Source organism: Erithacus rubecula (assembly GCF_903797595.1).
Source record: "Erithacus rubecula genome assembly, chromosome: 3".
NCBI classification, from domain to species: Eukaryota; Metazoa; Chordata; class Aves; order Passeriformes; family Muscicapidae; genus Erithacus; species Erithacus rubecula.
Window position 1 is genome coordinate 87,651,149 of NC_136689.1, and position 27,437 is coordinate 87,678,585.

Genomic DNA, 27,437 nt, shown 5'->3' on the forward strand with positions numbered 1-27,437 from the left:
CTCCTCTCAAAGGCAGAAGAAGCAGCCATGAGCTGTCAGCACAGGCAGGAGCATGGAGAAATGTAAAATCTTTAGTTATATACTGAGAGCACTCAGGTAATTGGAGCTCCAGTATCTTCTTGCCTTTACCTGCAGTACTTGAATCTTCAGACAAAGAGTGTCAGAGGCTTCTGATGACTTGTATTTTAATTCCTGATGATTTGCATTTTAACTGCTTAACAAAAATGGTATTTACTAAGCAGAAAATTATTTCTACTTGTAATTATTGCAACTTCCATTTCAAAATTGCTACAAAATCAAGTTATAAAAATGTATTTTTAAGGATATGTTCGTGTTACTATTAAAAAAGAAAACAACCCAGCCAATACCAGATAAATGTTTTTATTCTCAAAAAAAAGTCAGCAATATAAAATATTTTAACATTTTTTCTGTTTAAATATTGGTGAGAGATTATGCATTTCATCAAATAAAGTGCTGTTTTTTAAAAATAGGTATTTTGTTTTTACTGCTGTTTAACCTCATAATATTGAATTGTTAAAGTATATTTTGATTATTAAAGAATGCAGCATTACTTCTCCTTTATATTTCTTCCCATGAAATCATTGCATTTTCAATCTAGACTCCTTTATCTGTATCCAATCAATAGAGGCATATTCAGTTTATGCATTTCCCCATGTAGAAGGTCATAATTTGTGGTGGCCTTCTGTGCTTTTGTTGCTCTTGACTGTGCCCATGTAGGTCTCCCACGGGTTCTTTATATATGGGTAAGACTGGAATGAAACATCCATCTTCTTGCATGTTCATCCATCTTCCTTGCTCTTCTGATTTTGCTCTTCTTAAATCCAGACCACTGATGCTTTGAACAATTCAACAGTTGGGTTGAACTGCAGAAGCAATCTCTTTATTATTTTCTTTGACTTTCTGTGGGTTCTGTATTTTAGGCACATTACTGCAGAAAATCCTATGTCACTATAGTCAGGACTAATTTTTCCAATTTTCATTTGTATGGATTTGTCTGGATTTACTTAGATGCCAAACTTCACCATAAAAAAATAAACAAACAAAAAGCACTTTTGTTCCAGTAACTACCTTTTAGAAGAAACAACTTCTTGCGGTTTTAAAGAGCAGCCAGGAGCTGTAAGAGAGGAAAAAAAAAGAAGTCTGAAAAACTGCAACCAGTAAGACTCACAGCTATAAACAAGAGAGTAATTCCAGAACTACTGGAAATAGGCCCACATTTCCCAATGTACTTGTTATACCAGTATCTAACAGTTTGATCCTGTAGTTCATTTTACTCATCTTAAGCCGTCTCCTGTAAGGAGAAGGTATAAAAAGTCAAACTCATGTGTAAAAAGATCACCTACTGTCCTGTATGATTTTTATATGGAAGTCTGTATTGATTTTGCTCCTATTTTAACTTCTCTCTCTTCAATTTGAAATTTCTAACTTGCTCCTCTGGATAATTTCCATTTGATATTTGAGTCTGAATCCGAAAATGAAAAGTAAATACACAAATAACTGTATCTGCAGATACATATGTATCTATCAATGTAAATAACATACTATAATATGTAAAGAGAAACCAGAAAACAAGAATTTCCACTAACTGTAGACTGAATGGCATCATATTCCTTTTTCATCATAGGCATGGCTACTAGTCTTCATTTAAACTTTTGTCTGGAGAATATTCAGTATATTCTTTTGAAATTGATGTCCTGCCTTTGTTCATTGCCCCTACCAGATGTTTGGATTTTCTCTTTTCTTCCCACCTATCAGGAATGTTGTTTAGATGGTGGAGAGCAGCTGAATGTCTGTACCAAGTGACAAGGCTCTTTTTTTTTTTTTTTTTCAAATATTTGAATAAAATTGGCATTAGAAGGCAAACTAAGTTAACTGCTAGTTAGCTTTACCCCCCAACCAATCTTAATGATTTTTTTTTTTTTCATAATGAGTTTAAGACATGTCCAAGCAGAAAAAGATTGTATCCTTCAGAGTATAAACCTTGGATGTTCTCATGTTTTTCGTGTCATTTTTGTAGAAATGGCAAATTCTGTTGCAAGCCATAAGTGGGCAAGGGAACTGGCATGAAGTGTTTCCATTTTATCACAGGATTTAACATATAACACTTCCTTACACATCTGTTATAACTAGCATATAGAATTTTATGTCTGCTCTTCTGGAGGAAATTATTTCAGTTGCTTTTCTCCCCTACCTCCCCCCCACACCCCTTTTTTTTTTCCCATAAGAATCCATATGACCTTTTTTCAGCTTTCCATTTCTGATTTGGCAAGTTTGTGTTAAAATGTAACTCTGTCTTCTTTGGTGTAATTCTTTCAATTACCCTGCAGACCACTGCCAGATCTGTTCAACCTCTTCATTGCACTCAGTTAATGAGGTCATGAATCTTGGCACAGCCCACCAAAATAAACTAAACAATTAGTCCTGGCAACTAGGCATTCAGAAAGTCCAATTTTCTTTTTTACCAGAAACATGTAAGCAAAAGGTCACCTTAAACCACAAACAGTAACTTTTCCTGGGATAATACTATTTGTTAAACCCCATTGTCTCAGAAATCTGGGCTTTATGCTGCCACTTGCTGTTTCTCTGAGGTTGGAATCCAGACCAAGGAGAAGCATTTTATTCCTCAGAGCAGTCATTCTGCCTCATGTCTCCACAGGCTGGTCATCTGCTCTAAATGATGAAGCAGCACAGTAATTCTGTGTTTGATGGACACATTCCCTGGGTTATAAAAAAACAGTATCTTCCTAGTAGTTCCTCTTATCAAGGACAGGGTGCATTGTCAATCTTCCAATACGTAATAGTAGCCCAACTACCTAAGTGTCAAAACCTGCCAAAATGTTCACCCTTGGAATTAATAATTTTGTCATAATTTTCTAAAAATAACCAATTAATTTCCATTAAAAAAGAGATGGAGGCAACATTCCCCATGCAAGGACTGTTTGCCTATTCAGAATTCATGGTGCCTCCAAACCTAATGGCTTACAGGTCCAGTAACCTCAGAATCATTTACACTGCTCTGCCTTATGCAGTTCAGGCAAGGACTGGAGCATGGAATTCACAGAGCCTAACCTGGTGTCCTTGGCAAGGGGTGGGTAGGAAGGATTCCATTTCAGAAACATTCTTTATGTGGGAGTCCACAATACCTTAACCAAAAGCACTAGCAAAAAAAAATGTAAAACAAATACATAAAGACACAAAGTAAATAATAGCAAATTTCTAAGGCAGATGTCCTAGAGAAGCAGAAAGATTAAGCAACTGAACTGCTGTTTACAGAGCACAGGTTGTTGTTTAAGTTGTCACATAACTGAGATGTGATAACAGTGATGTGAATCTTTTTAATGGTTCAATAGAGAATATAAGGGAACAGAGACCAGTGAGATGGACAGTAATACCAACCAGATTAGTAGAAACTGTAACAACCTGTAATTTTGTGGAAAACAATCAAGAGGGATTTTAGAAGTCTTGCCTAACCAATCTACTAGAATTCCTTGAAGGTGCCAACAGTCTTGTAGATAAAAGAGGTCCATTTGATGCTTGGATTTTGACAAGACATTTCACAAGGTACAAAGTTAGCCCTTAAGATAATAAGGGACCCACAGGGGAAAAATAAAATTTTTTGTGTGGATAAATAATATGTTAGGGTGGCAGAGGACAGAAGGTTGCAGTAAACAGTGATTTTTCCATAGTGGAGAGATTCACCACTATTATTTCATAGGAATATGCTTGAGGATATTCAAGATATGAACAGTATATTCAATATATGATTTTGAAAGGGCACATAGAGTGAAAGGACAAGCCTTCCTAAGTTATCCATGTAAATAAAAAGAAAGGTAAACAGAAGACTGGCAAAAAGATTTCATGGGACATCTGTGCCTAAACAATAAGATAGTGACAAAATTTGGTGAAGATAAATATGAAGTAATATGAAGTAAGGCAAATGGAAAAGATGTATGTGTGTTTATATAAAATTATAGGCTGTGAACTCAAAGTCAGTAGATCAGTTGAGTTTTAAGAGGTAATTGGAATTAATACCAATTCAATCTTCAATTATAGCCAACACAGTAAAGTCCCAGAAATAACAAGGAAAGGGCAAGAGATTGGAAAGGAGAGCACATAACTGAAAAACAAACATCACTCAGTCATGTAAATCCATAATATGCCTACATATTGAATACTGTATGCTAGGCTGGTATCTCCTAAGTATGAAAAGATAATAACAGAAAAGAGGTTAGGAAAAACTATGGTATAGGGAATGAGAAAGCAGCCTATAAGCCTTCCCCTTGGAAAAAAACATGAATGAAGAATATCACAGTGATCTGTAAAATCATCAGTAGCATGGATGCAGTGAAGAGGAAACAACTGCTCACTGTATCTTCTGATCCAGTATGATGAAGTAAAAAATGTCAGGACATGGCAAGTTCACAGCAAATGAAAGCAAGAAGCTCTTCACATCAGTGTCAGATGAAACTGGATGAAAAAGTTGAACACAATAGTATGGACCTTGAATCTGATTTGGTACAGCTGCTCTTAAGCTCTAAAATATTACACATTATTGGAACTTCAGGTTCCAGAGACTGCATAAGGATTCCACTGCTACTTTTTACAATAAAAAGCAGCTTACCTGGTGCAGAAACTGCTTTTAGCTACATGTTCTCTTCCTCTTCTCTGTTAGTGCTTCTGTTTCATGGCCAAATCTATATCATGGAGCTCTAATACACAAAAACCCAAAAGCCAGCTCTCTGATGGCAGCCTTCTTGCAGGGTCTTGTCAAAAGCTCAACAGGAGTAACTGTTCCTCCATTCTTACAAAATGATGTTCTCCCCAACTCTGAGCCTCCATTCTTGTCCTTTGATGTCTTCAAGACACTTAAGGTCAGCAAGTTGCTTGGAGATACATTACACCTCTATGCTTCTTTGGTTCTTGAGTAATTCCTGTTCTTTGCACCATGTAATCAAATCCCAAACAGCTTCTGCTCACCTAGTAATATCTACAGAAGAGGCTCTTCAGCTCTGGGATGTTACCAAGTGACATCCAGAAGTTCCCACACATGCTGACTATGCTGAGAACGGAAAGTTGCACAATGCATACAGGGACACCTGATAGTGGCTTTCAGCCAAGCAGACTACACAGAATACTGGAAGTATTAACTAACTAACTAATCCACCAATTTCCAGTTTATCCCAAGACATCAGTAGGTCAACAGTTAGCACCTGCTTTCACATACCTAGTGAAATGCAGCTGAGATTGGAACAACTGGCCTAGCTCATTATTAACTTTTCCTAAAGCATACAATACCTGAATTATTTAGCATAGCCCCTAAACAAATGAAATTATTTTGTGAGTGGATGAAAGCAGCAAAATAAACAATTGAAGAAGAAGCACTTTTAACACGGTGGATTTCTCAAGGCTATTCAATGGCTTTTGTTGTTTCTACTAAATATGGATACAGAAGTACATGTGGGAATAAATTATGCCCTTTGCTTTAATCTGGAGTAACAGATGAGTATCTGCCTTTGTTACAGATTGCTGGCAGGACAAAGATTTGCAGTTTTTATATCTGAGAGTGTAGGAAATGTATTCAATTATTACAGTATGTTTTGGTCACCGACAGTACATTTTAAAAGGCAGTTTCTCCAGCCTGGCTAGCAGACAACACTGATGCTTGGAATACATGTATTCCAACGTGAAGACACCAACTATAGATAAATCATATCAAAATACTACCTATGCAAAATAACCAGATGCATACATACATAAATATATAATTAACATAGCTGTCTAAAACATTATGCTAAATTGTAAATCTTGAATATATTTATTCTACCTGATCATACTAAAGTGTCTCCTATACAGATTATGTAAATTATGTACGTATGCAATTATGTATCATACAGAACACCTCCCACAGATGCTACATATATACATACAGACACTATAGACAGTATACTGTATGTTCTGGTTTGCTATACTTACATCCATTTTCTGTGTTTAGGAATGCAAAACAAAAATTTTATCCTTATTTCAGATAGTAATGAAGGATGTATAAACATATTCAGATACCTCTACTTTTTGTGTTGAAATCTTCTCTACAGTCTCAGCAAGAGACACACATCATTAGCCAGGAAAGCACATAACTGGCTTGTCTGCCACATTCTGTCTTCCAGACAGGATTAAATAAAATATCCACACATTTGGACGTTAGGAATATTTCTTTCAAGAAAGAGTGATTAGACATTGCAAATGGGCTGCCCAGGGAGTTGATGGAATCACCATCCCTGAAGATGTTTAAGAAAAGACTGGATGTGACATTCAGTGCCATGGTCTGGTTGGCATGGTGGTGTTTGGTCATAGGTTGGACTCTATGATCTCAGAAATCATATTTTCCAACCTAACTGATTTTGTGATTTTGCAATTGAACCTGTAATTCATTTTTCAAATTAATTTCAGGTGCTACTTACGTTGGGAATGACCTGGCGGTCGTGTGTTACTAACACTACTCTCAAAGGAAGAGTGGAAGTTGTGTATAGTTTCTTGTAAAATCTGTCTCTCTCGACCCTGTAAAAGAACAATAAAATAAAATGAGGCATAACTTAGTATGGAATATCATCCACCTCCCCTAATTTTTAGCCTCATCACTACTGTTGATCTTGACTTAGGGAAATTTTTGTGTTTTGTTTGTCTGAACTTCCACTATCAGGGAATGAATGGACCTCAAATCTAAAAAAAGCTGCTGAGAAGCATCAGCAAGCCTAGGCATGTTCCAGTAAAAAATCAAAGCATATCAAAGGCATGTTTCAGTAAAAAATCCCTCTGCCAAGAGCACTTTTTACTGTATACCATTCTTAGCAAATTTGTTTATGTTGACACAAAATTCAAAGATAATAAAAGTGTAAGAAATGAGAGAAGCACTATTCATGTGACCACAGATGAATCAAAACCTGTTACATTAACTAAAAGACACCCTTCTTCTTATACTGCATTCTTTAGCTGTGCTATTGCAGCCAGATTATTCTCTTTCTTGCTGAAATCAATATTCAGAAACTGCAATTGCTCACATTTACAAGTACCTTGTTCACTGGACTAGGAAAACTATTGAAAGGAAGTGCCACAAAGGAAGACTTTTTACTAATCAAATACATGAAACACTTTGTTTGGAAAAAATTAATTTAGCTTTTCTAACACCCACAAATAAATTTCAAATGTATATTGAATTAATAATATAAAAAACTTTGAAATCATTTACTAAGCACAGTACTTAAAAATGTACCTTTCCTGCATTCAGTTCAGAAATAGCTGCCAAAATCTGCTGCCTTGATCCATCTGTTTTAATACCCAGCTCTTTCAGATCACCATCAGTAAGTGTGAGGAAAGCTTCCATATCCACCTGCATATTAAAAATATAGAAGAAAAAAAAAGAAAAAAAGGTAAGAAAAATTTACCTATGCAAAGATTCATTACTCCAGGTTAAAAGTGGTTTGTTGGTTTTTTTAATTGTATAGACTTAATGTAAGTATTGTGCATAAAGAATTTTTAATTAATTACCAGCACCAAAAGATACACATTTTATCACTCTTTTGTAAGCCTTCTAATCTGCTGTTAATCATTCAAGTAATCATGATAGGACATCTAAAATATTAACGGATTTTTAATTTTTTTAACATCAACTTCTATTAATACTAAATATATAGTCTCCACAGAAATTCCTCCACCTACAGTAACAGCTAATTAAATAAACCTAAAGTTTCTCTCTTTTCTTCACCCCTTGCCCCTAAGTATTTTTGGAATTTCAGAATATTGTGGTTACTTTTCCAGTGTCTCCTGAGAAAAAACTAGGTTTTGTTCATATATCAGTTTTTATTATATTGTTATAATATAATTAGACTGTGATAAGAACAAATATCTGAAACTTTTCATATTGATATAACCTTCACACACTAAGCATATTAATTTCTATACAATGCTCCCTTGCCTATCATGCAGGGGATCAATAATAATATAATAATATATTGAATTGTCAGGGCTCATGCTGAATTTTGAACTCCGTAGCAATGTCAACTTAGTGCATGTCTATTCACTACCCTTTTCTTTGACCAAATAAACACACAATATTTGCTCCCATCTGATACTGCCTTCAATATCATAATGAATTAATTTTCCTTATTTTCCTTATTTTCAGCAACATTTTCTTTCATTGCATCCTTCAGCAAGTCAATGTCACAGCTCCCATCTATCACAATGCCTACGCTCCCCAATTTAATTCTTCTATTGCTTATAGGAGCAGATAAAGAACATGAAACAGTCATCTCAGTGACTCACACCCTGCTGTTCTCCTTCTGAAAATGAGGTTCCAGCTGTGATTCCAGGGATGACACAGTTCTATGAACTGTTTAGCCACACTGGATACAGATATATATGGGAAAAGCAGACTGTAACAATAGAGAGAAAAAAATCCTATATATATAAAAGTTGTAGGTAAAAAAAGTGTAAAAAGCTCTGTTCTTTGCAGTATTCTGAAGAATGCTACAAATATCACTTGGTCCATGTTTCAAGTTTCTCTCTGTAACCACGAAAGGTTCTAGAACTTGATTCTGGATCACAAATTTGATGTAATGTGTTATACCCTTCTTTTACTAAAACAGCAAAAAGAAAAAAGATCTTTTAGAAAAGACATACCTCCTGTTCCTCAAATATAGGTTGATATTTCTCAAGTGACAATTTTTTAAGGATGCCAGTCAGCTCATCTGTAATAACAGGGAAAAAAAAGAAATCAACCCCATAGATTAGAAAATATTGTAATGATCTCAGCAATATGAAATTATGAAAATGAAAATATATATTAAAGCCTATATTTCCCATAGTCATTTATAATAAGAAAAAACTAACCCTACTTATTCTCCGTCAGAAATTGAAATATTGGCTTACTCTGTTCTCACCTACTTAGATATACTGTAATTCCATCTAGTCTTACCTCATTAGAATAAACACTGTTGTATTGCCCTCTCTACCTCATTAAAAGGACAAACCAGTAAGGACAACTAAGGCATTTCAATGGCCTAAAAGGCAGGCACTTGCCCCCAGATGGCTGATCCAGATTGTGCAGGTTAGACAGCAAAATTTCTCAAGCAGGCAAGGAACTGAAAAGCCTATTTCCATGTCATCATCAAGAAGGCAAAGTGTAGAGCAAGCAAATACACACCTACTCATTCAAAACACGGATACAACACAGGTCTTTCTGAACCCTCTTCTCCTTGGTGCCCAACATCCAGGCACCTTGAAGACAGCTGAAGTCCAGCTAAGACAAAAACTGGACAGAATTTCAGTTTTGCAAGCTTACCTTCCAAGGCTAAGAGCAACGAATATTGTCTTTCCTCTCAAAATCAAAGGAAATTAAACATTGAAGGACCTGACAGTGACTCTTCCCACACATTTAAAATGTGATTAGCTAAAAAGCATAAGTGCACTTAGAGAATAACCTGACATTCCTTCTTAATTAAACACTACCTCTCCCAGCTAAAGTTTTCTTTTTATTGCTTTGCTGTCACGAGTAATTAACTGCTTTTTCTCCTAAAGTACCTAAGTGGTCAGTTAAACTAAGAAGTCAGAGTCAAGATGAAGAACATGAATTATTACATTATAAAACAAAACTATATTTAATAATCTGCATATAAAGTCACTTTCATTTAAAAGACATTACTAGTCCATTACAAAATATACTTTGCTTTCATTTACTTCACTTCTTTGTTTTTTGACTTTCCCATTTCTTTCATCATCACTAGAAACATGAAAGAGAATTGCATACTCTAAGCTTCTCAAAAGACATCAAGTACCTTGAGATAAACACAAATACACTTCTGTGTACTATTTTGGAACATCTCTTCTTTACACAAGAGAGACCATGGACAACTGAAGAGAAAAATTCTAGCTGAGTCTTACTTTCTGCTAGGTTTTTGTTGTTTTTTTTTTTCTTAAGTTCAACTAACTTGGTATACCTAACATGATTTGCAAAAGTTGACATGGGTCTCACACTAAAAGCTTTAGTACCCTGACATTAATCCACGGGAAAAGGTAATCAGTTTTAAAAATGTATAATGGGAACTTCTCCACACTATTTGATGAAAAATATCATCTTAGAGAAAGAAAACAGAATTCGCATTAGAAGACCTTTAGATATATTATTAACATTTTTTTCTTACAGGTTGTTAGTTGCCCTTCTCATTTTTCATCATGGTGGTGTGCTTAGAACTGTAGATCATGATAGAGGAAGAAACTTTCAGGGCATCTGAACTCAGTCTTATTGTCATAAACAACTATAACACCAAACACTTTTCACACACAGAAAATGCTTTCAGGTGTAACACCTATGTAAGGTGTTTCCTCTTCCTCTACCCCTCTTCCAGTTCCTGCATTATTACACTAAGGCTGAACAAAACCTAAAGCCTCTCAGTTTTACAACTCTTTCTTCACACGTTTTGCTTTACCACTCTCATTTGCTCTACATTTACCTGGTCTCCTTACCTCCTCCCTGGAGCAAGCTAAAGTTCTTGGAGCTCATACTGCTTTTGCCATGTTAATCCCATTCAGCACTTCCTTTTACAATATTCTATAGTTGTAAGGTAAGATTACCTTTCTCCAAGCTTTCAGAGCCTTCTTTTACTCTCATATGATTTTGTCTTTCATGATTCTCTACATCACTGTCTCTCAAAAGAGGCCCAAGCTGTTGATGGTCCACCAAGTGGTTGCCTAAAAAGAAACAAAGAACACCTTTGAATGCTGCTGCCTACTGCTCCTTCACAGAAAGGTCAAGGCAGATAGTGAATGCAGATCAATTTTCTTATTCATTTAAGTTCACTTAAAAGAAAAGTTAACACTACAGACCTTCTATATTTATTCTTCTGATTGCTGCTCAGCATATCAGCATTTATCCTGCTGCTGCTGAATCAAAGCCCAGTGAGTGAAGCCCTTGAATTAAAGGAGCACTTACCTACAAAAGCTTACAAACACAATTAATCCAGAGCTACTTGGGCTTCTGACAAACAACCTTTTCTCTGCTACAAGGGAACTCACAGTATTCTGGCCTTAGTGCACTTTCACAAAACTGAGCTTCACTGGGTGAGATGAGGGCAGCTGATGGCTTGAAGAATTCACCTCATTATCCAACAGTGAGTTCTCCTCCTTTTATGCATCTCTAAATCAGCAACACTTATATTATCAACACATCATTGTAAAACAGCACTAAATGTGAAAGATTTGCTCCAGCAGTCTCTAGAATATGTTACAGCTAAGCCATGAGGAAAGAAAGAGGGTCAAGTATCACCTGTCCTCAGTGTCAAATCGAATTACAGTGTTAATGGACAAAGATGGCATTTGTGAAAATAAACCAAAATCAATAGAGACAATTTCAGGAAAAACAAAAATAGTACAAAGTGTCTCCATTTCTTATTTAAAAGTTCTGAGTCATGTTATTTTCTCCGCTTTTTTTGAGATATTTACAAGAAAAAACAAAGGTATTGGTATCATGTTTCCAATGCAGTAAAATTACTTTTTAAAAGTTGCAATTTAGCCCTGAAATTCTAATTTAAAAGGTATTAATCTTACTAAAAAGTAATAATATTATCATTCTTTCTTATGACTTTAAGTTAAAAAGAAGTTGTAATAAGGTTTTTTTTGCAATTTAGAAAAATAAATGCACTACAGCTCTTAATGAACTTCATGTATCTATGACTTGCTATGGATAAAAAATGTAGCAATGTGTTTCCCCTGCATTTACTAAGAAAAATCCAAGAAATTTAGAGTGGAGAAAGTGAATTTTGTACCCTCAGCAAAGGATGAAAAACAGGACTTATGCCATGAAGATGGAAAATGTGGCCATGTAAGAGAGGTCTACCTACACATTTGATGCTAGCTTTGAGGTGATACCAGTCTCTCTGTAAATGGAAAGAATCACAGATTTTGAGAGAGAAAACAACAGTCATTGCAGGACTGCCAATCTCATTGTAAGAAACACCATAATATATTTTCTAGAAAGAAGAGAGACCTCATTCTCATGCAGATACACACGAGTCCAGTATAGTTTATGCTTTAAAATGCAGTATTCTTGATGAATGAATCTCCTGTAATTACAGTGAGCTACTCACCATCCTCTGTAATAGTGCCACTGCTGGAGCCATTGCTCTTGGCATGTCTGTGAGAAGAAGAGACACAAGAATCTGCATTTTGAACCTTAGGAGATGGGGAAGGTGACGGAGAGGGTGTGAGAGTTGGTGATGTGCTTTTAGATGTAGATGAAGTCCCAGATGGAGGTCTTTTGCTCATCTCCAGTTTTTGCTGCAATTAATGATACAATCATTTCAGTTAAAAAGTAATTTAAAAATGTTTACTTATACATGATGCTTCAATATTACTTAAGTTGTATATAATTTCTGAGAGCATATAGTCACAACCAGAAGTTTCTGCTTGATCTATATTGAAATAACTGGAACAACAGTGATTTTATTTCTGATGAAAGTCTCTCTTCTCAAAATTGTCAAGAAAAACACATTTATTAAGGTTTTAATTTTTTAGTTATTTCTTGTAAAGCAATACTGCCCACAAGCACTAAATTATTCTCGTTCTAAAAGGACTATTATGGTTTAAGTACAGGTGGCACCTATACACCATACAGCCTCTCACTCACATCCCCACTTCCCCTGGCATGGTCAGAAGCAGAAATAAACTTGCAGTTGAGATAAAAACAGTTTAATAACAAAGTAAATTACTTTGACTTGAAAATAGGGATTTTCATTTTGAGATTTAAGTCTCAATTAAAGATTTTCAAAGCATATGTGATGCTAATTTAAAGTAGCACTTCATGCTGGGTTAACCAGAAACATGAAGCAAGGACAAACTAAGTTTTGGGCACATTAAAACCCTTACTGCACTGGAATGGAACTTTCCAGCCAACCCTCAAATTTATTATTATCTAACAGGAGTAAATTGATGTATTAAGAATTTTGCAAATATTTAACACATTTGGAGGCATACAAAACAGGAAAATGCATTAGTTAAAATGGGTAATAAAAATATAAATATGTACACACATAAACAGTATTTTCCAAAAACAATCAGTGCACCTCACCTGTTAAAAACTCTTTGATCTACATATGCATTTTGATGTCTCAACTGAATGACCTAAAAAGGTGATTTTTTACTGGATTCTTGAATTCAGAGTTTAACTCTAAATACCTTTTGTCACCTAGGCTACAACAAACTGATAAAAAAGTTGATCTAGGTAACAAGGAAGAAATGAGAATTACAGTGGTTCCTGTCTTTTCAAATCTGTTTCTGTGCTGTGGCATAAATGAACTTTTCTAGTTAATGAAAGAGATGCAGATTTAAAAGATAAAACTCATTTGAGTGGTAGCATTCTTCCATTACTCTATCCTATGTCAGAATGCAATACTTCCTTAACCCTGCACTGAATTGACTAGAAGTAATGTAGCATGATACAAACTTGAGAGCTCCCTGAAGAGCATTATAAGCTCATTTTAACATTCAGTCCCAAATTTCCATCTAAATTGTTACTGGCCATTTGTGTTGCAGAATGGTCTTCCCTCCCTAGCACACTGCCTGCATTTATTTAAATTACATCATCCTGTAAAACGTTATTAATTTTTTTTCTTTTCCTTTAAAGCTTGCACCATCTCACCCTTCATGGATAAGTTTTGCAAAATTGATCAGTGTAGTATCACTGCATTTTTAGATCAGCTATGTCCAAGTTTAGACAGCATGGTCCTAATGGGAGGACACAAGCCACTCCTTATGGATACAGACATTAAATTTCCACCATTTACATTGCTGATTACACACTGCTAACTTTTGCAGACAATGTGGATCCATATTTGATTGTGTTCTCCCAACAGAAATATCCAAAAATTACCTCAGTTGTGTGATACAAAAATACCTATAGTGAGACCCACACTATGACATGTTTTGTTACTGGTGGATAGAATGAAACTCATCTAGACGTCTAAGCAAGGAGCACTGAAAAAGGTGTTGCATTTCCAGAACAGTGGCATAAATATTGTTTAAAAATCTTTTCAACAGTACAATGAACAGCCTTTTCAGAAGATGATCTTCTGCACATTGCACTTCAATACTCTTTTATCCCCTTATGCATCCCACTGTGAGTGGAAACAGTAGTTACATTTCTTAGTGGCAGCATTGTTCCAACAAAAGGCCAGGAGATCTGCAGCCCAAAGCTCACAAGCACAGGTATTATCTCTTGGTGGGATGATTAATATAACTGAAGAAAAATGAGACTTTTGAGTGGCACACAAGGAGCTCTTCTGAAATTAATTCCAAGCTAAAAACAAGCTGAGAGGGCATGCTGAGAGTTTAATTAAAACATACTGGTCAGACCACCTCTGAAATAAAAAGCATTTGGTAGCTGCTCTGCAGAGAAGCCTTCAATGAGGGAAGAGGATGATAAAGTGGTTTTGTCTAGAGGAAAAAGAGATGGATCATTTATAACTCAGGGAGCAGTTACACAGGATAAAAAAGGAGGAAAGATTAACATATGCCAAAGAATTGGTATGAATCCTCAGACTCTGGTCCAGCTGAGTAAGAAATTTTAGCTCCCAATCTCATCTTTGAAAAGCAACTAGTAGGCCCTCCAGAATCAGGACTGACAGATCAGAGACAAAGTGACTATTCATGGAAACTGCTTCAGTATTGGTAGTTGCACCTTTTTCTAATTTTGTTCTCCAGAAATTTCCATGTAATTTCTGAACAACTTTGCAATTTCATTTATCATTTTTATGTGATTAAATACAAATATTATGTACTGTTACCATATAAAACATCACAGAATGAGTTTGCAAAATTATTAATTTTATACTCTGGTCATTTTTGTTTCCCCAGGCAAAATTTGAAGAATCTCACTAAAAGATGCAAAGAAAATAAAACAAAACAAAATGAGCTGCTTGGAGATTATATAAGCAAAAGTTGGAGAAATTTTGCTCTTGTTAACATATTCTAACATTTCCATAATACCAGGCATTAAAACATAAACCCCAAATTATGTGTTTTCCTTCTCTTGCTCTCTGACATGCAATGTTTCCTTATGTAAATAAACCCATCAACTTCTCAATGACGTGTCACATCTTCTGTCACGATGCTGCTTTCCAATTTGTGTCTCTGCAGATCTTGAAGACTTAAAATCTTAACTGCCAAAAAGGTTGGATAAAGCGGTTAAGAACTTCAAAAGTACATGCACAAAAATGTGCATGTCATGAGGGTAAAGCTATTCCAGGTAAGTCAGCACAGATAGTATGGCCTCAGGAGAAAAACTCCACTTCGGTGATGACCTACTGCTTAAAAATAACACCATGTGGAGCAGACTGATTACATGGATATTGTTGTGGCCAGCATATCCTGGTACAAATTATTTCACACTTTGACATCAGGTTGAGCTTTTGAAGGAAAACTAGCTAGAGAAACTAACTATGCCACTTCAGGGTAAAATTCAGGAACAACTAATATAAAACATTGGATCTGAACTGCAGAAAGAAATTATGAGAAACCATAATAGTGCCGATCTACCCTAAGGTCAAGCATTGCATTTACTGTTTCTTAAAACAGAGTATTTAAGTAAGTATTAACTATTTAAGTAATTAAGAGTACTAATATTAATAGAAATTAATAATAAAATCATGTTTTCTTATTACATTTAATCTTCTGTGGACTTGAACTTAAAAGGAAAGTCTGTAGAGCTGCAAAGTTTCCACTAGCATAACAAGTGATTATTCTTTTTTGGCTGTGCAATGTTATGCACCAGGCACCCATGACTGAGATACAACCTATTAGCCACTTTAGAAGTGCAAAATTTTACATATCCTGTTACCTTTGCAACATGTCCATTGCCAACAATCTGAGCACACTGCAAATCTGACACAGCAGACGAAGGAGTTGACTGGACTGGACTGTGCTGTTGGCTGGGTTTCTGTTCAGGTAAGCCTGCTGCCTTTCTTCTCTGGGCTGCAATCTGAGACAAAACATTATCTGCACTGCCACCTAGAACAAAAAATAAAATAAACCCAGTAAAGGAAACCATTATTTTTAAATGTTTTTTATCTCTGAAACATTCACTTTCATTTAAAAACTGACTATATGAAGCAAGAGACTTGCAAGAGTTTAATCTCTCCAGCAGCTTCCAGAATAAAGAACAGAAATCAGGTGCAGAACAGGGAAGCCAGTCTTGTCTATCTATATACACACAGAGCTGACATTCATAGCCTTGGACACAGATTTCAAGAGCCACTTCACCATATTGGTCTCAACCAGGTACAATGTGTGCAGCTTCAGTTTTAATTGAGAACTGACTTTTATTTTAAACTAGAAGTAAGCAACATGCATAGGAGTCAGCTCTATGACATGCATGGTGCAAGGAGCCAGCATCCATCTGATTCACCATGGGTGGATCCAGTAAAACATGCATGAGATGGGCTGAACACCAAGACTTTGAAACATGCAAGTCTCTTCTTCCCTTACATAGGTGCTCAAAGTCCAATCCCCTGTACACTAAATTTACAGAAGTTTTGCTTCTACAATGGTAGGAGTGCTCAGAAAAGGTTTAGTATCTTTTATCATCATCATAAACACTAATTTTTAACTGAATCAGATATAAATTATTCCCTTAGCAAAAACAGTACCTGATCTGTTATGCAGTTCTCCTCCATGCCTGTTAATTCCTGCAATGTTATTGGATCCACCAGAAGAATGTGGAGAATGGTTGAAGTTGTTGGAATTTGAAGGAGATGCTGGCCTTCTTGCAAATGTTGGCAATTTGACTGGTCTAGCACCTTTGCTAACAGAGGTCTGGAAAACAAAATGAAAAGTAATTTTTTCTTTCTTAATTGAGAAAAAATAAAGAGCAAACTTCAGCTGCTATTTTATTCATCCCAAGTCCTGAAACATCCACTGAAGAACAAAAAAGATATCAGAAAGAATCTTATTTTACATATATATATATATATATATATATATACAGAATATATACATATATAAATATATATGTACTGAATATATTTATTCAATGAAAGAAATTACACCATAGTAAGCCATTAATTCTTCTTAATTTTTGGCCAACACAAATAAGCATATATGATGCACCTGAGATATGAAATACACAGTATTATGAGCAGTGGGGAAGAAAAAAAATTATCACATGTGAAATTTCTTTGCTGCAGAATCCTGGCTTTGTCTCTCCCATCTTATAAAACAGCTACCAACATTCCATCCATCATACCTCTGTTTCTTACAAACTAAGCTTCAAGAAGTGATATAAACTTTCTCCACCAGTTGCATTTTTATATTCCCTAAACAGCCAGCTGCACTACTTTATTGAGTTTTATTAACTGAGGCACTATTGATCTAGCTATACACTACCCAAATCCTCAGCCACATTCTGCTTCATTTCTCTTGCTTTTACACCATTGAGCAGTGCCAGTCATTTGACATATGAGCTTTTGCAGCTTAGTTTTTTCATGTTTCTTTTCCTGTTGCTCAAATCACTTCTTCCATCTCTGACTTACTGTTTCTCTCCTTCCTGCACCCTTAGCAAGATCCTTCTTTACTCACAGGACTGATGGCTAGTCCTCCTCATTTGATACATACACCAAATAGCCAGTAACATTATTTCAACCATCTTTTTGGGGATGATAAACACTTACTTTCCTGTTATGTCCCTTCCCTTCTAATACTCTACCTTATTTCACCTAAATCACCTTACTGGTATTATGCTAACATCACTTAAAAAAAGGAAAAGAGAAAACAATTCCTCTTAAATGTCTTTTTCCCATTTCTAGAACTGACATTGAAACACACTTCTAGACTAGTCTTCTCAACATCTAGCTATGACAGTCTACAGTTAGGGGAGTAAGCACTTCTCCTTTTTCTCCAGCTACAAAAGAGAAGACTGTCCAGGTTGTTTCATTTCCTATCTCAAGACAAACCACATATTTTTCTTTTGGTTTGCACTTTCACTGAAAACACTGTAGAATCAGGCAAGTTCCTTCTATAAAAAGACAGAAATAATCAAGACTTTTTCCAGTTTTACAGCACTTCCAATATAAAGCTGTGTGCCTTCAAGTCCACTTGCTCACTACTAGCAGTAATTTTATCTATTGCTAATCTTTCAGAATAGTGTATCGGTATATTGGTCTTACTGATATTTCTTCCCTCCTGCTCAGTTCTTAAAAACTGAGCAGTTTCATGCTTTTTTCTGTCCCTGGTCTTTTTCCAAATTAGAGCAGTTTCTACCACACTGCTGGTGGCTCTGGTTAACAGTAAAAAAAACCGCTCAAAACAAAAAAAAAAAAACCCCAAAAAACCCCCAAAAAACAAAAACAAAACAAACAAACAAAGAAACAAAAAAAAACCCCAAAAAAGCAACCCCAAAATAAAACAAGAATCAAAACCAAAAAGAAACAAAACAAACAACCCCCCAACAAAACAAAAATAACAAAATCAAAAACATGCAAACCCCCCAAAAACCAAACCAACCAAAAAAAAAAAAAAAAAAGTTGTATAATTTCATACAGAACTTCTGCTCCGTTATGTTCCTTCCATAGAGATGCACATTCTTCCCAAGCAGCACTGCTTAAAAGGACAGGCTATTGCTGAGACAGTGGGTTAAAGTTAATTTCTAACCAGAAACAGAGTGGCTCACCAGTCAGCAGGGCCTGGGCATAAGACAGTATTTTCATACACATTTAGTTTGCTTACTATATCAGAGTTCCCACTGCTGTTAAAATCATGCTTGATTGCTCTCTGTGGCCAGGCAGTTCTCATCTGTTCAGCTTTGCCATCTTTGCTGAGTCGGGTTCGGTCAGAATTCCAAAGCTCAAAGCTTGAGGGTGGTAAGAAAGGTGGTATCACTGCTTTCAGCTTATCACTGGGCAGCCTGGTAAATGGAGCACTACTCCTCAGCTGAGAGAGGAACAAAGAAAAGGGGTGGGGGGAGAAAGGGTCACTTAAGAAAGATCACTGAGAGCTGGTGATGTAGTTTCAAAAACATGAAAACACATTTAAACAAAAGAAATGAGACACAAAGTACTATTTGTGGAGAAGTGCAACACATAGCAACACAGAGAAAACCAATGAACATTGTGTCACACCTCAGTATTCTGCTCATTCATTTGATACAAGGAATACAGTTTATTAAGTAGCAGAAACTGTTTCTTCCTTTACTGGGCTAAATATTGCTCAAGATGACTTTTACAAGAATAACAATCAATTTCCAAAGAAATAACAATGTAGTCCTCTCTGTATTCCCAGACAGAATGCCTGGAAACTGTGAGCAACTGTGTGCTCCTGCTGTATGTGTACGCAGAAAGAGAAAATAACACCACAACTGATTTTGCTCCCAGTTCTGTCAGTCAGTCATATCAAAAGTTATTACAAAAGAACTCAAACTTCTTACAAAAAAACATAAAGATAATAAGCAGCCAAATTTAATTACATCACCAGGGAGTAAGTTACAGGGGAATATAAAGCTATAGCATTACAAAAGAAGAAATAGAATAACACAAATACGCTTTCCAAAATAAATATTTCATAGTTGCCTCTACTAGTAATTTCACACCTCCATTGTATGATGTTCCATCCATATTTTCCTCACTTCTTACTGCTTGTCAGCAACTAAGGTGCTGTTCCATCTATTTTACTATTTCATTGCTGATTAAAGATATGGGTAATTCTTGAAAGAGGTAAGTACAGCTTCCATACCACACTACTTTTAGCATACTTTCCAGTCTAAGAACTACTGGTTTATCAAAGCCTGTTTGCTCCTGTCTGGTGACTTTAAACAAGCTCTTTTTCTAGAAGTGACTTGGACAGGAGGCAAAGAACTGTAAAAACTATGGCAATTACATGACCCTCTGAATTAGGCAGAAGACACCAATAACACCGCAACGTACCATAGTTGTCAACAATTCATCATCCTTTCCTCCTTTCGTAGTGTTTGCACCTGAAAAAAATACATAAATTATGTTTTATTGTTTACATGTTTCTACTTTTGCTTCTATGGACAGCTCACTGTTTTTAAACAATCAACAGCTTTACCCTCAATAACCACACAGTATGAAAATTTCCAGTGACACTGTCACACACCTCAGCTGAAGTTAAGCCAAGTCTTACTTTGCATTGAAGACAGTGGGGGATTTTCATGGAGAGCTGTACAATTTCAGTAGACACACTTTACAAGTTGAGCTTTTCCAATTTCTCTTTCTTCTCAGAATTATTTATTTATTTGTTTAAATAAATTGGCTTTCATTACATAAATTAGTTTATGGAAGATACTAACACTTTTCAGTGAACAGTCTGAATTTAACAGTGTTTAGTAGCATGGTTATATTAGTATTTTCCTGCTTAAATGATGCTGCACTCAGTGAGTACAAACTTCTCTTTTTCTACAGACTACAAATATATTACGTTTTTTCACTTATATTAAGCTACAGCAGAACTAAACCAATAAATCCGAAACAGTATCATCCTACCCCACAAGAGCTCATTTCCCACAAGACAACCCTGCCTTTACCACTAGCTTTGTTATTCGTGTTCCAGGCTGCAGCAGCATCAAGGTTTCCAGAGGTGTCTGTATCACTCTGTGAGGCTACTTTTAGAGTGGAATTTAGTGATGGTTCCGTCTCATCCGGAAAAGGCACAAACTGATTAGAAGGAAATCCATGGCGCAATGTCTGAGTCAGCTTCAGCTTGCGGAATCGATTGGACATCCTGCTCCACCAGGACTAGATTGAGAAGAAGATACAACAATTTAGTTCCAACTAAAAGAAAAAAAGACAGCAGCCATAATTTTACCAAGGGATTTTTGAAATAAACTAAAAAGCAACGTTAAAGTGGTTTCCAGTTACCAACAGAATCCTCCCCCATAATTTGTATGTGTAATAATTATCTCTTCCCTTTTTTTTCACCTGGCAAATATTTGAAAATGTTTTTCCATGTTTTCTGGAAGGCCAAAGTAGAAAGAAGTATTAGGGCAATTTGAATAGGGAATTCTTGCAGATACATAACAAATATTTAATTTTCCCATTAACTTTGAATTTCACCATCAATTTTTACTCTCTCTGGAATCAATGAGTGACATCTGTATTTTCTGTTTTTTACAGTTGTGCACATGAGCTTCAATCTGCATTAAAACTTCTTGTCAAGATTTTCAAAATCAGTGGCAAACTGGAAGAACTGGGATAGCATTCCTATCAAACTAAAGCTTCACAATCTATACAGTATTGCTATACAATAGATAATATTATATAGGTAATTTAAACCAGACTGGAAAGACTATAAACTGAAAAAGGAAAGAGCAGCTGTGAAAACAAAATAAATCTTAGGACTATGTACCTATAACCTCCATCCATACACATATGGATACATCACATTTGTAGAAACTGTTATGCAAAAGGACTACCTTTGGCCAAAATAAAATTTATTAAAATATTCACACACTTGCATATTTTTACAGGCCAACAGTGCAAGTTGCTTCAAGTCTTTAGCAAGACATTTCTCTAGACTATACAAAACCTATGCCATTTGCACTGAAAATTGTGTGGCTTCTAGATAAATCAGATTATAAGTACCTTCTGATTATTTCTTAGTAAAGATTTTCCTTCTCTTCCTGGAACACTTTTTTTAAAAACTCACGTTAAAGTAGCAACACTTCATTGGGGTAGCTTTAGGTGATAGCAAATCCAGGTAACAATCCCTTGTGACAATACATATTCTGCTCTCTTCTTGGCATTTAATATTTTACTACTCACTGATACATGTTTTTGCAACTTTGTTATACTTATCCTCTGCATATTAATCCTTGCAGCAGAAGACCATTAAAAACATTTTAGACCTGCACAGAGCATTAGTAATGTATAGAGTCCCCAGGACTCTGCATCTCTTTGGTGGCACAACCAATACAAATTTACATTACTTTCAGCAACAAAGATCTGATGAAAAAAAGGCAAGAGAGACATATAGCTCTGCTAAAGCAATAAAACCCACAGTTCAGCACTTATTCATCTTCCAAAAGGAACTGGAAGTTCATCTAGTTTTAACAGAGAGTACAATGAGCTTACAAACTTCGTTTTGGTCACTGAAGCTACCTTGCTTCTGTAAGAAAGATCACTTCTAACTGCCCATCATCTCTGCTACTCCTGCTCACAGTGCTTCTGCTTCCTTAACATGCTCACACCACAAACTACCCTGAAATGGAGTAAGTACATCCACTATGTTACCAGACAAAAAAACTACTGCTCTCTGGCAAGAAAGTAATGGCACCTGGGAGGTTCATCTTGTCTTCTACAGTTCACAGTATGATGGTCTGACCTCTGGAGTTTTTTGTTTGCTGTTGCAGGAGTTTGCAGCCTCTCCATATACCCCTACCACATCACACAAGTACAGAAACTGCAATAAAGGGCTTTAAATAGTTTGAAGCATTCAAGTAACAAAAATTCATTTCTTATTTAAAATAGTGTCTATAAAAAAGGCTGAAATCTAGTGGGAGAAGGCAACAGTATTAAAGAACTAGAAAAATAATGTTGCCATTTCAGAAATATCTTATACATTTGTGACAATGCTAGGAATTAAAGAGTAAGGGGGAGAACTAGAAATCTCTGCCCTGAATTTTAATCTAAAATACAAATTGAATGTGATAATTCATACTGCTGTAATACTGACATTGAGAGTGTAACTTACTGAAGAACAGGCAGGAAGGAAAAAAAAAGAAAATTTTTGCATACGGAAAAGGGACAATTTGTTTTTAAGTTTGTTGGGGGGAAAGGGTTAAAATCAAATAGGAGGAGAGAAAGGTGCCTGCTCAAAGTGACCTTTCAGCTGGGAATGCTAAAAATGTAGGTGTGGAAAACTGAATTTATTATGCCTATGTTGTTCATCTTCTGCCTAATTGGAGAAGTAGAATTCCTGTGTAGAGGTAACAGGCTCTCAGACACACCCGAAACCTTTTGTTACAGGATGAACTATGCCTGGAGCTGGGTCCCTGTGTGTCTGAAAGCCAGCCCTGCCATTGAGGCAACAAAATAAATCTTCTCCTTGCATTTTATCTGTGGCTTGGTGGTTGCCTTGGTTACCCAGGTGTTGATTCATACAGAGGCCATAAAATGGTGAGAAACAGAACAAATAACAGTTTGTGTGTGATAGAGATGAAGAATGAGATCATGAATATCCACTACATTATCACCAGGTAAAGGAACAAAGGCCCATACTGTGCAAAAATTAAAAGAAATAAATCCCAAAATAAAAAGTCAACTAGTTCAGACAAAAGTGATCAAAGACATGAGAGTGAAAAGTGTTGTTTGTTGTTTTTTTTTTAAACTTCAAAAGTAGCCTACCTGTAATCAGGTATTTCAGTATGAATACCATTAACAGAAGGAAGGCAGGAATATATGTGTGTTTGCATAACAGAGTAAGAGTATTTAAATGAGCTTCCACAAATTAAAACTAGACAACATTGATCCAAATTATTCCAGATTAATTACAGGCAACATGACCTCTGAACAAATATTTTACTCTTCAGTAAAAGAGTACTGAAGAAGTTATAGAAACCAGGAAAAAGGCAGATATACAATCACTGAAAGGAAAATCTGAAAATTTACTTATCAAAATGCTTAACATGAAAAGGCATAATGAAGAAACTTTGTATGTTGTCACAGCTCAAAGACACAGCCAGCATAGGTTTGTTAAAAGTAAATTCTACTAAATGAATCTATTTGACAGAGTAACCAGTCAAGTGAGCAGAAGGGAGGAAAAGCTGGAATGCAGCTTGACTTCAATGAAGTTTGTATTGTTATTTCATGCAGCATTCATGAAACAATTGAGAAAATATGGCTCAAATAAAATTAATAAAGAGAAAAGACCACAGCCAAAAAAATGAGACAAATTAAAATTACAAATTATTTGATCTCAAATTGGGAGAACATATTTTGTGCAGTAGGTCTGGGAATGTTCACTAACTGCAACAATGAAACATAACATGGTTTTCCACAGTCTATGGAAGACATCCATCTAGACATTTTGTAAGTACCTTTAACATTCCAAATTTAAACACTGCCAGATCAACATTATTTAGTAGAGGTCAAGCTGGCATGTAATTGGAAATCAAGTGTACTAATATAGGAAAGGAAGTAAGGAACAAAGCAGGTGGACTTAAGAAAAAAACAAGTCACAACATAGCAGAAGCTAAGTACAGATGCACAGTGTTACAGCTGAAAAAAAAAAAAAAGTGAATTTCGCTGATAAGAGGAAACACATCTGTGATATAATTTCTGTATGTACAAACTAGAAATAGTAAAAAATTTAGGAAACAAAGCCTACAAACAAGAAAATTTGCATTAAGCAATTTTGTTTAGACTAGGAAAAAAATACTAAATATGATAGTTATCTAAGTATTTATGCAGTTCTTATAAAAATGAAGGTGACCACTGAATAAGAATCAATCAATTCAGTGGGCAACTAAAGAGATATAGGTTAAATAAGGGTGAATCAAATTCTAACCTTAAAAACCATCAAGCAGTGAAACTGGGTGCTGATGGATAGACCATGAGATCAGGGGATCTTCTTCACCACACTGAAAGAAGAGAGAACTGAACATCTGTCAAAGATGCTTTTGGCAGGTTTATTCTATCTCCTGATGTAAAGGCAAGTGAGCCTCATGAATTCCCTCTCACTTTTATATTTCCATGATCCCACAGACCCCACATTGCAGTGATCTAGACAGAAAAATGGTGTACTGTCCAGGTTGCCACAAGTATCTTTTGTTTACAGTTCCACAGAGCAGCATGGAAACACTGTTGCTACAAATCCCAGGAGAGGTCCCTCACTACAGCCCTCTCTTCTCATGCTGGCCCAAAGAGACACAACTGTTTTGACATTGCTCTCCAGTCAGAAAATGTGAAAATATCATTATTACCCTTTTTGAGTATTTGCAAGAAGAGTAAGATCTATAAGATACTCATGGTCAGACAGATTGATTAGTAAAGCATTAAGAAATGATAGAAAAACACGTTATATAGACTTCTAGGTTATATTTATTACAGAACTACATAGAAAACAATTTCTGCTGAAAAAAGCACTGTAATATTCTGTAGTTTTGAGACCAAATACTTGAATATCCCAGAACATTAATTTTGTGTCAATACTTGTGTGTATATCCTTATCACTGACAAATCTTTTTTTTTTCACCTCACTATCTTTTATGACTCTAATTCAAGGCTTTGTGTCATAACACTGCAAGGGTTGCAATCCAATCCATTGTTGATCTGTATTCCACAAAACCAAAAGTTAACCTGACAATTTCCCATCTAAGTAAAATAGATCCATCCAAATTGATAATGAAGTTTTATCATATTGAATAATAGTATAATCATATGAAAACAACCACATGTTCCTTCATAGTTAAAACTGCAAAACGGATTTGAGCTGAAGCAGAACTTTAAATTGTCTTTAAAACTGATATCAAAAATAGCCTGGAAATTAACATGACTTTTTTCAAGATCCTGTTAATATTTATACTTAAAGGATGACAACATGAACTCCAGGAAATTCTGAGGCACACCATAATTAAAGATTATTCACTAAATAAACTGATGCCGGGAAATAGCAACACCAATGGCAACAACAACAAAATTAACTCTTCCTCCTTCTCTTTTGCAAACAGTCAGTGAAAGTTACAGTATCTTTGTTGAGTTGGCATAGACTTATTCTAACTCCATGTTGCTTCCTACTGGACCACCATCAGTTTTAAGGATACAGTATACCAGATGTGTAAGCCTGAAGTGCACACTTCTCCATAACTCTTTGTATTAAAATCTCTGCTATGATCTTTTTAATTTTCAATGCCAGTAGCCTGTTACCATTTATGGCTATGAAGGAGTCTGTCCTCTGTCCAGATTTAAAAAGCAAGATCATAATGGAAATTGAGTTCCAAACTTATGAATATGGTACCTTCCATTCAATGAGATCTATTTCTAGGCACTGAAATGCTTCAATGCAAACTCTTCCCTCTGCCTTGCCACCTGAAGGAAGGAATACGTGCTACGTGAAGGAAGGAATATGTGAAAGGAAGCTGAATACGTGCTACATTCCACAAAACCAGAACACACTGTCAACAAGAAATTGTTGAAACACGATCCCCAACAACTCCCCAGCAAATCCAGTTACATATTAGATCCAAAACACTTCTTAGCAATTGCTTTCTCTGCTTATACATTACAAGAATTAATGAGTTTTTATTTTAATTAAAATATTTACCTTTAGGCCTCCTTTGTCATCTGGCAACATTGGGACATTTAAGGATTGTCTACTTCTGGAACAAGGCAGAGATGATCTGTTGTTCAGTTTATTCTTGTCTTTATCTACTTGCATGCATGCTGATGCCAGTAACCTTACAAGCTCAGTGTCTAAAAGGAAGCAAATTAAGACAATGTTTGGCCTGTTTTGCTTTCACAAATTACAACCAATGCATGGACACTTTCCCTGTAAATCCCATGTACTTAGCAATTATATACAGCTCAAAGACAAAGCAGATGAACCCCTAAACCTTCTTTCTTTCTTGACCTATTTTCCCATGCCTTCTCCCCACAATGTGGGCTCCAGTCTTATCATCTCTCTAAGGGTATTTATCAATATAAAGAAGCATGCTACTCAGCTGGAATCAGTCATGTGTGACCAAGTGAACTGTCTCCTCTCACACTTTCCATAAGTCAAGAATAATATTGATGCTCCCTTTTCTCACCTGACACAGAAGAGAGTAGAGAAAAATGAATATTCTTTCTTCAAGCGTAGGTTGCAGGAAAGAAGTTCGAAAGCAAATCCCAAAGAGACAGAAGATGTTCAGTCTGGACAATGAAGGGACTGAAAAAAAATGGTAAGAAAAAAGATGGACAAAAAAGAAGTAAGAAAAAAAGAGTGAAAAAAAAGAACAAGCAGGACAGGAGACAGGAAAGCAAAAAAAAAAATTCTGCAAATCTGCATTTTGTACAAGAGTCAGGACTTTCAGAAAGGCAGAGAGAACTGAATGAGAGAAAGAAGCAGCAAGACAAACTATTCTGTCACAGAAGCTAGTTCTAAAATAATTCTCTGTGTTTATTGTCTAAAATGTTCCACTATTAGTGTACTACTTTTGACACGGAAAAGAATCTGCTATCAACCAAGACCACCATAACGTGTAAATTCAGAGACTTCATTATCAGTAATGGGTTTTGGCTTTAGATAAATCAATTCAAGTACCAAGGAAGGTAAACAATATCAAATTATACATGTAAAACAAATTGCAACAAAAACTCTATGCCTCTATGTGTTTTGTTCAAGCCTCCCAAAAGCATGCTGCCTTGTCCTACAGCACTCCCACACAAACA

The 27,437-nt window shown here is 35.7% G+C and overlaps 1 protein-coding gene across 3 annotated transcripts in view; it reads right to left on the bottom strand.

Moving 5' to 3' along the window:
- Positions 1-368: 368 nt before the first annotated feature.
- Positions 369-27,437, bottom strand: part of ANKS6 (ankyrin repeat and sterile alpha motif domain containing 6) — a 38,775-nt gene continuing 11,706 nt past the window's right edge. The window contains exons 6-17 of one of the 3 annotated variants that reach the window (XM_079300640.1): positions 26,332-26,480; positions 20,597-20,807; positions 19,977-20,026; positions 18,784-18,987; positions 16,710-16,875; positions 15,902-16,071; positions 12,156-12,345; positions 10,645-10,761; positions 8,695-8,762; positions 7,289-7,405; positions 6,480-6,576; positions 369-1,135 (exon numbers count right to left, since the gene is read on the bottom strand). In XM_079300640.1, coding sequence (XP_079156766.1) covers positions 1,086-1,135; positions 6,480-6,576; positions 7,289-7,405; positions 8,695-8,762; positions 10,645-10,761; positions 12,156-12,345; positions 15,902-16,071; positions 16,710-16,875; positions 18,784-18,987; positions 19,977-20,026; positions 20,597-20,807; positions 26,332-26,480 — 1,589 coding nt within the window. In that variant the 3' untranslated portion in view covers positions 369-1,085. Of the gene's footprint in view, positions 1,136-4,845; positions 5,081-6,479; positions 6,577-7,288; positions 7,406-8,694; positions 8,763-10,644; positions 10,762-12,155; positions 12,346-15,901; positions 16,072-16,709; positions 16,876-18,783; positions 18,988-19,976; positions 20,027-20,596; positions 20,808-26,331; positions 26,481-27,437 lie in introns of those variants that run through there. The other 2 variants (XM_079300641.1, XM_079300642.1) reach the window with 2 other exon arrangements.